Source organism: Apium graveolens, chromosome 6, assembly GCF_009905375.1.
Source record: "Apium graveolens cultivar Ventura chromosome 6, ASM990537v1, whole genome shotgun sequence".
Classification (NCBI taxonomy): Eukaryota; Viridiplantae; Streptophyta; class Magnoliopsida; order Apiales; family Apiaceae; genus Apium; species Apium graveolens.
Window position 1 is genome coordinate 14614881 of NC_133652.1, and position 11258 is coordinate 14626138.

The window sequence follows — 11258 nt, forward strand, 5'->3', positions numbered from 1 at the left end:
ATATTATCTGGGCAGCTGTGGATGCTAGAAGAAACTGTATTAACACTCGCGAAATCCTCAACTCTTCTTTAGGATCGGTAATGACAGTTTTTGAAATTTGGATCCATCTAAATGAAGGAGAAGATGCAAGCAAAAGGTGTATGAATTCTAGTTCAGCCCTTGAACCAACCATACCAAATATCCTCACAATTTTAAATGGTGAAGAACCATGGCGATAAATTTAAACTGCAAAAATTGTACAACTGATGCCTAATCCATAGCATCTGCATTCACTACACCAAAATCTCATTCACACAACTGTCATGAGACAACGGTTCAAAATATACCCGTTGTCCCAAAAAATCAAACCACGGGGTTTTCTTCGCTATGAAAAAACAGTTGTCTTGCTTTCCATCCAACAACGTTTATAGAGGTTTTTGCACACTATTGTCTAAGCTTTTCGATTTGACTTATTTAGACAACTGTGATTTCATGGACTGTTGTTTATGACTATTTTAAACAAGCGTGGACCAATGTTGTATGTCCAAAAACTCATTCTATCTTAAGACAACTGTTATTTTATGAGCTGTTGTTTGTAACCCTTTTACATAATGTTGCATGCATGTTGTATGTACAAAAATTCATTCCATCTTAAGACAACAGTTTTTGACAAGTCCGTTGTCTAATTTAGACAATGGTTTACTAAAACTGATATCTTAGACTCTATCAAACAATGGATTTAAAATACCATTGTAGAAAGCAAAGTTCATAGACAATGGTTATTAACATTATGGGATAATAGAGGTTCATACAACAGTTTACTGATTAGCAAAAGAAACCGTTGTCTATACAGCAAAGATGGAAAAAAAAATTGACTTGCACATATTACATATCCCAACCCTGCTGTACACAAACCAACAATAAGATGTCCAATCTGAATAAACCCAAACCAACAGATATAATACCATAAATCAGCCAAAGGTCCAACCAACAACAAACTAGAGATCCTCAATCAAAATTGTAAGCCATTCCTCAAAATTGGCAAACCATACACTTTCAATTAAACAAGACAGAGATTTCAAATTACATTGTTCCATATATACAAGACAGAGTTGTTTAGTAGTGAATATTACAATGAAAATGGAAACACAATCCTTGTTTACTGCCTTTGGTAACATGCATGCTGCTTAGCCATAATTTTGCACGCCTTGACAACCGCCGTATGCTAGTAATTCTGCATAAACACAAAAACAAGTGATCAACATTAATTTGCACAAGTTTGATGTGGAAAATTTTATAATTTATCCTCTGCAGTAGATAACATATCTCCAAGCCCTGTTTCTGCAGTAGAAGCTAGCCATACTTGTATGTCCGCCGAATGATTATTTTTGCTATGATAAAATCATCATCTATTATAAGAAGAGCATCAACCAGCAGCATTCACAAATTGAAAACTCAGTCAACTAGATGATGATTTTATCACGGCAAAAGTAATCTCATCAAGGGGTTCACGAGCAGTACACATGGATAATGGGAGCTTCACCTACAAAAAGAATAAAGTGAGCGGTACATGGACTCAAGTATCTATAAATAATTATATATATTACCACTATGGAAGTTGAATCCATTCTTCTTCCTCTCGCATATAGCTAGTATTTTCATCGTCCAGTTCATCAACATTCGGGAACACGGGCAACTGCAGCTCATTCTCAAGTTCTATTTCTACAGAGCCTTCATTTTCATCATCACAGTGGTCATAAAAGTTCTTTTCCGGGACTTTCAACACCACAGACCAAAATTTTTCAAGAGTATCATCAATGTAGCAAACTTGCTTAACATGTTTCCCTAGAACAAAAGGATCATTTGAAAATCCTAATTTATTTAAATTAACCAATGTATATCCCAACTCATCAACCTTAACCCCTTTGTTCATATCTACCCAATTGCAACGAAATATAGGGACTCTAAAATTATTATAGTCTAGCTCCCATATACTTGTTATAACTCCATAATAGGTATGTGAAGTATGTTCAACAGATTTAAATTTTTCGGAAAGCATTAATGTATCTGCAACAACACAAACACCACTACACTGTACTTGTCTATTATTATCACGCTCCTTGGTGCTATAAATAACCCCGCTGATTTTATAACCACTAAACGTAGGAACATTCTTGTTAGGCCCTTCTGCCATCCACCTTATATCATCACCTATGCTATTATGGTCATGGAGCAATTCCGTCTCAATCTGTACAATAAAAAAAAAATTAAACAATTTTTTTAGGTCTGTGTTTTTATTTTTTATTGGATGTCTTCGACTTCTTATATTACTTGTCTGTATTGTTTTTAATCAGGACTACGTAACAAGGTAATAAACACATAAATAAAACTTACCTTTTTCCTGAACCATTCGGGGAATTGTTCATTCTGCTTGGTTTTTAGCCACACCTCGTCATTTTCATGCTGCTGGTATCTTAGCATTAAAGATGCCATATGTTCACTACAAGTAAAATCAATTGCTTCAATATATTTACCGAATTGCAGATAATGAGAAAATAACAAAATGCACACACACACACACATATGTTAGTAACTTACTCAAAATATTGCCTCATGTGATTGCTATTTTGCAGAACACATAAGTGTGCTAGATTCAATTCCTCTTTGCTTGGCTTGATCATTGTCGCACCAGATAAAGGTTTGCTTATTGCATTTTGCTCATGCCTATCATTTTTTGGCAAACCTATGGTAGCTTCTTCAAAATTGACCAAACGTTCAACGGCCTCTTCGGCAACATATGCCTCGGCAATACAACCTTCGGGATGAGCAGCATTTCGAACATATACTTTAAACGCCTTCATATATCTCTCAAAAGGATACATCCAACGTAGAAAGATTGGCCCGCAAAGCTTAACCTCTCTCACAAGATGAATTGAGAGATGGATCATGACATCGAAGAACGAAGGGGGAAAGTGTTTTTCCAGCTGGCATAATGTTTCCACCAACTGAGATTGCATATTTTCCAATTTATCTACATCGATGACTTTGCTGCAAATTGCCTTGAAGAAAAGGCAAAACCTTATTATTGTGCACCTGACTTTTTTGTGCAGTACCGACCGAATCGCAATTGGAAGCAAATGATGCAATATTGTGTGGCAATCATGAGATTTCATTCCAACAAGCCGAAGTTTTTCCATATTTACAAGATTCTTGATATTTGAACAAAATCCATCCGGTAACTTCATTTGAAGAAATGATGAGCAAACTACCTTCTTTTCAGCATTTGATAAGTTCCATGCAGCCAAAGGTACCTTCTCTTTCTTTCCGGGAGTTTTTGGCCTTAGCTCCATTCTTATTCCCATTTCTGCCATATCGAGACGGACTGACTCCCTATCTTTTGTCTTTCCGGGAATATTTAGCAAAGTTCCAAGTAAAGCCTCACATATATTTTTCTCGATGTGCATCACATCGAGAACATGCCTAACTGGCAAAAATTTCCAATACTCAAGTTGAAAGAAGATAGATAACTTCTTCCAAACTGGTCTAGCATCACCTTTCTTCCGTTTATGTTGGCGTTGTGTCTTACCAAAGACATGGTCCCTTAGATGTTGTACTCTTTCAAAAACCTGCTCACCAGTTAATGGAATAGGACCAGCACCTGTCTCAACGCTATTATCAAAAGCTGCCTTTTGCTTTCTATACGGATGATGACGAGGCAACCACCTCCTATGCCTCATAACTACCGTCTTCCGATAGTGAACCAGCCTAGTAGCCTCTGTTTTATCAACACAAACAATACAAGCATTATATCCTTTAACTACATGTCCCGACAAGTTCCCCAAGGCCGGATAGTCACTTATTGTCCATAATAATATGCCCCTAAGTACGAAAGACTCTTGTCTATATGCGTCGTACACTTGTTTCCCGCGCCACAACTCCTGCAGATCTTCAATAAGTGGTTGAAGGAACACATCTATATCATTTCCAGGCTCGGTCGGTCCTGATATTAACAAGCAAAGCATAATGTACCTTCTTTTCATACAGAGCCAAGGCGGAAGGTTGTAAACCGATAGCAAAACTGGCCAACTTGAGTGATCAGTACGGTTTCCACGAAAAGGATTGAAACCGTCGGCGGATAAAGCTAACCGGAGGTTTCTACTCTCCGATGCAAAATCAGGCTACTTTTGATCGACATCCTTCCATGTTTGCGAGTCTGCTGGATGCCTCATTTCACCATCTTGTTGTCGTTCGGTCTCATGCCAAGTCATGTCCTTCGCAATCGCTGGTGTATTGAACAAATTTCTTATTCTTGGTATCAAGGGGAAATACCATAAGACCTTAGCAGGGACTCTTTCTTGTTCTTCTCCTTTCTTATTCAGTTTCCATCCAGAGGCCTTACATATGCGACAAGTAGTCTCATCTTCATCTTGTGGCCCACGATATAGTAGACAATTATTCGGGCATGCGTGTATCTTATCATAACCCATTCCTAATGCACATAAGGTTTTCTTCGCTTCATTGAAAGAAGAAGGGACATTGTTGCCTTCTGGTAGCAAAGACCCAATCAATAATAGAACATCAGAAAAACATGAATCAGACATACCATGCTTCACTTTCAAGTTGAATAACTTAACCAAAGCTTTCATCTTAGTGTAATTCTCACAACCAGGATAAAGAGGTTCATGCTCACCTTTCACATGGTTGATGAAATCTGAAGAATCTGAAGAAAGAACATCATCATCGTCAGCTTCACCCATTCTTGTGCAGAATTGGTAATTAGAAGATACCGAGTTGTCACTTTCATCCAATACAGGACTTTCTACAATATTTGGCTCCCCGTGCCATATCCAGCGAGTATACGTTTCATCAATACCATTTTGAAACAGATGGTTTTTAACAATCCGAGCTTTCCAAGATTTGCTATGTGCGCACTTTAAGCATGGACAACTTATTTTGTCTTCGTTATATCCATTCTCAAAGGCAAACATAAGTAAATCGTCCACTCCATTCTCAAACTCTCTTGTTCTTCTATCAGCTTTTAACCATGACCTATCCATATTTTGATATAAAACAAGCTGCAAAAAGAAAGTGACATGATGGTCAAAAACAGAGCATATACTATTAAGCTTATGACTAACTACCAAAACAATTACAAACCCAAATTCCCAAATAACCAAAACTATTAAGCTTATGACTAACTACCAAACCAAAACAATCAGCAACAACTACATAATCTATTAGCAATTAGTAACTAATTAAGCTTATCACAAACCCAAATTCCCAATGTGCATCACTTCAAACAATTAATTGCAGAGGTGACTAATTAAGATTATGACTAACTAATTAAACAATTAACTAATTAAGATTATGACTAACTAATTAAACAATTAACTAATTAAGATTATGACTAACTAATTAAACAATTAACTATTAAGCTTATCACTTCAAACAATTAATTGCAGAGGTGAGCTTGTGTTAGAGCTTAAACCACTGAAACAATGGAGGAACCCTAAAACACTAAAAAGATAATTTAGGTTACGGATTTACCTAAAATGGAGGTCTCTGCGATGGAGGTCGAGGTTCGATGGGGGAGGTTGAGCTTGAGGTCGAGGTGCGATGGAGGAGGTGCGAAGCAGCTTGAGGTCGAGGTCGAGCTTGAGGTCGAGGTCGATGGAGGTTCGAGGAGGTCGAGGTGCGATGGAGCCGCCACGAATCACGATGGAGAGTACAGGAGGGGATAAGATGAGGAGTAATGAATGACCTAATTTTGACTTCAATTATTATGTTCTCATTCAGACATAACAAAGCTCAATGATTGGGTTGTTAAAATTTTAAATAATCCTTAAATTATGTCCAAGAATGTCAAAATCAATTAAATCCAAATAAAAATCGACTTATGGATAGTCATTTACAAATTTTATCGATGTTAATATCGACTTATTGTAGTCATGTACAAATTTTATCGGAAAATAATCAACTCTTCTTGTTCGTCTTTTTAACAGAAATCCGGTAAAAGCTGTAGTCCCTGACACGGGTACTACTACCCAGTTGACTTAATTAATTTCTGAAATGGATTTGTCAACGATCCAACCGTACGGATGTTAATATCGACTTATTGTAGTCATGTACAAATTTTATCGGAAAATAATCAACTCTTCTTGTTCGTCTTTTTAACAGAAATCCGGTAAAAGCTGTAGTCCCTGACACGGGTACTACTACCCAGTTGACTTAATTAATTTCTGAAATGGATTTGTCAACGATCCAACCGTACGGATGTTAATATCGACTTATTGTAGTCATGTACAAATTTTATCAGAAAATAATCAACTCTTCTTGTTCGTCTTTTTAACAGAAATCCGGTAAAAGCTGTAGTCCCTGACACGGGTACTACTACCCAGTTGACTTAATTAATTTCTGAAATGGATTTGTCAACGATCCAACCGTACGGATGTTAATATCGACTTAGTGTAGTCATGTACAGATTTTATCGGAAAATAATCAACTCTTCTTGTTCGTCTTTTTAACAGAAATCCGGTAAAAGCTGTAGTCCCTGACACGGGTACTACTACCCAGTTGACTTAATTAATTTATAAAATGGATTTGTCAACGATCCAACCGTACGGATGTTAATATCGACTTAGTGTAGTCATGTACAGATTTTATCGGAAAATAATCAACTCTTCTTGTTCGTCTTTTTAACAGAAATCCGGTAAAAGCTGTAGTCCCTGACACGGGTACTACTACCCAGTTGACTTAATTAATTTCTGAAATGGATTTGTCAACGATCCAACCGTACGGATGTTAATATCGACTTATTGTAGTCATGTACAAATTTTATCGGAAAATAATCAACTCTTCTTGTTCGTCTTTTTAATAGAAATCCGGTAAAAGCTGTAGTCCCTGACACGGGTACTACTACCCAGTTGACTTAATTAATTTATAAAATGGATTTGTCAACGATCCAACCGTACGGATGTTAATATCGACTTAGTGTAGTCATGTACAGATTTTATCGGAAAATAATCAACTCTTCTTGTTCGTCTTTTTAACAGAAATCCGGTAAAAGCTGTAGTCCCTGACACGGGTACTACTACCCAGTTGACTTAATTAATTTCTGAAATGGATTTGTCAACGATCCAACCGTACGGATGTTAATATCGACTTATTGTAGTCATGTACAAATTTTATCGGAAAATAATCAACTCTTCTTGTTCGTCTTTTTAATAGAAATCCGGTAAAAGCTGTAGTCCCTGACACGGGTACTACTACCCAGTTGACTTAATTAATTTATAAAATGGATTTGTCAACGATCCAACCGTACGGATGTTAATATCGACTTAGTGTAGTCATGTACAGATTTTATCGGAAAATATAAGATGTTTAAAATAAAGTCATCTTTTTAACGAAACACGGAACCGAATAAAAATCTTCTAATCGAAATTATTAACTAAACAATTGTAACAAAGTATGTCTAACAACAGTTTTTCAGACAAGATAATTTAATTTTTAAAAATTAAAATATATTAAAAGACATTACATACCGTTAGATTGAGGTACTATCTCAAATCAGCACCGTTCATTTGATTTTTCATTTCCCCCCAATCAAAAATTGTCTCCCACCTTGGCTTCGCGGTGTTTACTTTACCAGTTTACATTCACAATTTCATTTTTCATTTTCATTTTATCACACGCGACAACGGCGATCACAGGCGACAACGGCGATCACAGGCGACAACGGCGATTACTCAACCTAGCATCACACGCGACAAGGGCAATTACTCAACCGTTTCGATTTTGAGTCCCCGATTTCATGTATTTAGGGGTTGTGGGTTTCGATTTTGAGAAATGCATTTTGTGGATTTTGAATATATGATGCTGCTTGTGGGTGTTGATTTTGTGGGTTTTCACTATGCTTGTGGGGTTTTGAATATATGATGCTGCTTGTGGGTGTTGATTTTGTTGATTTTTTGGGTTTTCACTATGCTTGTGGGGTGTTCTATGCTTGTGGGGTGTTCTATTTTGTTGATTTTGTGGTTTTCACTATGCTTGTGGGTGTTGATTTTGTATTTTCACTATGCTTGTGAGTCCCTGATTTCATGTGTTCTATGTTTCACTCTAGATTTTAGTGTTCCTCTAAATACACTCTGCATATACACTCAGCATCCCTGATTTTAGTGTTTCACTATGCTTGATTTTAATGTTTCACTTAAGATTTTGTGGATTTTGATCCACATTGCCTCTGTTTGATTCACGGAACACATAAACACATTGCCTCTGTTTGAGTATATATGTTTCGTGCATATATGCGAAGTCCTTTTAGATATATGACAGCTCATTTTACATGTTCTATATTATGTGACTCTGAAATTTGGTTTTTCTTCCATATACATTTGATACATGTGTTTTAAACTTTAGTTTTTGTTTGGTGTATAGATAATGGCCACTCCGAAAAAGAAAAGTGAGTCAAAGAAGACAGAATTGAACACAAGAAAGTCACCGAGAACAGGGCCAAAGAAGAAAGAGCTTAAAAGGTCCAGGTCTTCATCCCACCCAACTACCATGAATGTGATCAGGGCTTTACGAAAGACCAGGTCCTTAAACAACCAGACCCCTGCTATGACCCCCACCCCAGCCACTTCTTCCCCAAAGCCTGTGAAGAAGAAGCCTATATCTGAAATCTTACAGAAAAAAATTTCCAAAAATAAGAAGAAAAAAGTGAAACCTGTTACCACCCCGAACAACAATGAAGGACTAAAACTACTCAAGCGAGGTTGTGTAACGATGCATAGAATTGTGAGACGAAAGATCCAGGGGAATAAACTTAATGTGTCTTTTAATGGAAAGGGAGAGCCGTATGGTCCTGAAGCAGCAGAAATGCAATCCTATATTGGGGTTTTGGCAAGAACCAAAGCACCAATCTGGCATGATAGTTGGAAATGTGTTCCCGATGAGACAAAGAACAAGCTTTGGGAGTGTGTTCTGGTAAAACAAACTCAAATAATTATGTATCTTTCATTATATGTTCATTACTTATGTATCTGATATCTTTTTAATTTCTTATGTATGTAGCTGGGTTTCATTTTACCTCCGTCTGCGAAAAAGTTGGTTTTACGTTCCGCTGGTCAGAAATGGAGGGAGTTCAAAAGTCGACTGACCACAAATTACATTCTCCCTTATCGAGATCAACCTGAAGTGTTGGCCTATCCTCCTGCAGATTTCTCTTTCATAGAAAAATCGCATTGGGATATATTTGTTGCTGATCGCACGTCACCTGACTTTTTGGTATGTTTCCAGTTAGCATTATGACATACTTATTTCTAGTTAGCATTAAAACATACTTGTTGTTTCTAGTTTTTGGTATTTAATTAATATTGATTTCATAACCACATTCGTGCTTCTTATGCAGAAATGTCATGATGATGCTATACAAAGAAGGATGCTGAGTGTATATCCACATCGGATGTCTCGAAAAGGTTATGCTAACCTCGAGAATGAATGGGTGCGTAATAGTGAAATGACATAGTTATTATTCTAATACAAACTAATTTGTCTAACATATTTATACTATTATACTTTCCTGATCATATACATGTGAATGCAGTATCAATCTCATCCAGATGAAGAGGAAGTTGATCGGTCGTCAACCTGGGTCCTAGCAAGGAAGGACAAAGATGGTAAATTTTTAGGAAAAATTGTTGAAGATAAAGCAACGGAAATTGTAAGTTATATATTAATTTTTGTCTTAATTAATTGAAAGTATATGGTACTTAATTATGTTAGTCTTTTACATGGAAATAGCTCAGACTGTGATAATATGGTACACTTAATATTTTAGGAAAAATTGAAAAAGGAGGTTAAGGAAGGGAAACTAATAGCTGAAGGTGTTGATGATGTTTTAACACTCGCGCTCGGTAAGCCTGAGCATGGTGGACGGGTCCGTGGACAAGGTGTTCATGTAAAGCAGTCGGTTTATTTTGATCTTCCAAGGCAAAAAAAAGCTAGAACAATGGATGAAAAGATACAGGAAAGAGTTCAGAGGTACTTGGCAGAGGAGACTCCAAAAATAATTAAAGCGAGAGATGATTTTTGGGCTGCTGAAATGGAAAAGCTGAGGGCAGAGATCTTGAAAAGGCCCGTACAACAAGAATGTACTCCAACGCATCCTTCCCAACAAGCAAGCTGTCACTCTAACGGCGGGGTTGATGTTGATGCAGCTGTAAACCATCCTGCTACACCTACAACTGCAAAGAATTTATTTCCTGTTCAACAGGAGGGAGGTGGTCTGAAAATTCAAAAGATTGAAAGTTTGTTTGTTGATTTAGGGGTGGATCCTGAGGATGCTCAGAGGTTGGATGGCAAAGATGAAAGTTGTAGAATTGTTTTTGAGGAAGACAGATGTGAAGAAGTTAAAGTGAATGCTCCGGATAATTCTGTTTGTAAATTGGCTCTTGGATCGCTCAGCAACATTGTAGCTTGTGCGAAGATTGATGAAGTTGTTGTTGTTGAAGGAGAGGAGACAATCCATGGAGTCAGACTTGGGGAAGAGAATGCAAGAGTGTCAATCACTCAAGTCATTCAAGGAGATGCTAAGATTCCATATCCCATCGGTGACGAGATTTTGACCGTGGAACAAGCCATGGGAACTTTTATTGCATGGCCAAGAAACTTGATAACAATGAGGAACAATAGCACTTCCAATGTTTTGTCAGCTCCGAAGGTAAAAATATTTAGAATAGCACTATATAGCTAGAATGTTTTTATTTAGTATTTTCTTTCTTACTATTTTCATGTGTATTTTCTGCAGAATGCCAAGAAAAAGGGAAAAAAGAAGACTTATAAATTAGTCGCTGATGTTGAACCAGAGCTTGTTGTTGAGATGGGTGCAAATTACCCATCTGCATTAAATCGTTTGTGGACATGGGCAAAGGGTGCCTTAGCTGATGAACGAACGGTTTCTTTTCAACTATCCCAAGAAGCCTTTGGCTCTACAAAAAAGATGGCCATTTACTTATCAGATATATATTCGGTGTGCTCTGGAGGTGAAATGTCGGGGTCTGTGATCGTCCTTTTTATTCAGTAAGTTTCTCCACAATTTTTTTTTTAATATCTCATAGTTAGTCTGTGGCTCCAGAAATGATTTTTTTTTAATCTCTCATATTTTTATATGTAGCTCCATAAACGAATACGTCAAAAAAAATAAGATGACCAACATGATCAAGTTCGTAGATCCCACCACAATTGGTGCCATTGGCTGTGGTAATGCAGGGCAGAGGTCGCGT

The 11258-nt window shown here is 37.1% G+C and overlaps 2 protein-coding genes across 2 annotated transcripts; both read right to left on the reverse strand.

Annotated features, from left to right (window-relative positions):
- Positions 1-2573: 2573 nt before the first annotated feature.
- On the reverse strand, positions 2574-4001 carry LOC141664649 (uncharacterized). The gene has a single exon (XM_074470602.1). The coding sequence runs from the start codon at positions 3999-4001 to the stop codon at positions 2574-2576; it is 1428 nt and encodes a 475-aa protein (XP_074326703.1).
- Positions 4002-4157: 156 nt separating this feature from the next.
- On the reverse strand, positions 4158-5036 carry LOC141664650 (uncharacterized). Its single transcript, XM_074470603.1, has one exon. The coding sequence runs from the start codon at positions 5034-5036 to the stop codon at positions 4158-4160; it is 879 nt and encodes a 292-aa protein (XP_074326704.1).
- Between the last annotated feature and the right edge of the window lie 6222 nt (positions 5037-11258).

Coding starts and splice junctions, on each gene's coding strand:
- LOC141664649 (XM_074470602.1), bottom strand. CDS start 4,001: ATGCTTTGCTTGTTAATATCAGGACCGACCGAGCCTGGAAATGATATA.
- LOC141664650 (XM_074470603.1), bottom strand. CDS start 5,036: ATGGATAGGTCATGGTTAAAAGCTGATAGAAGAACAAGAGAGTTTGAG.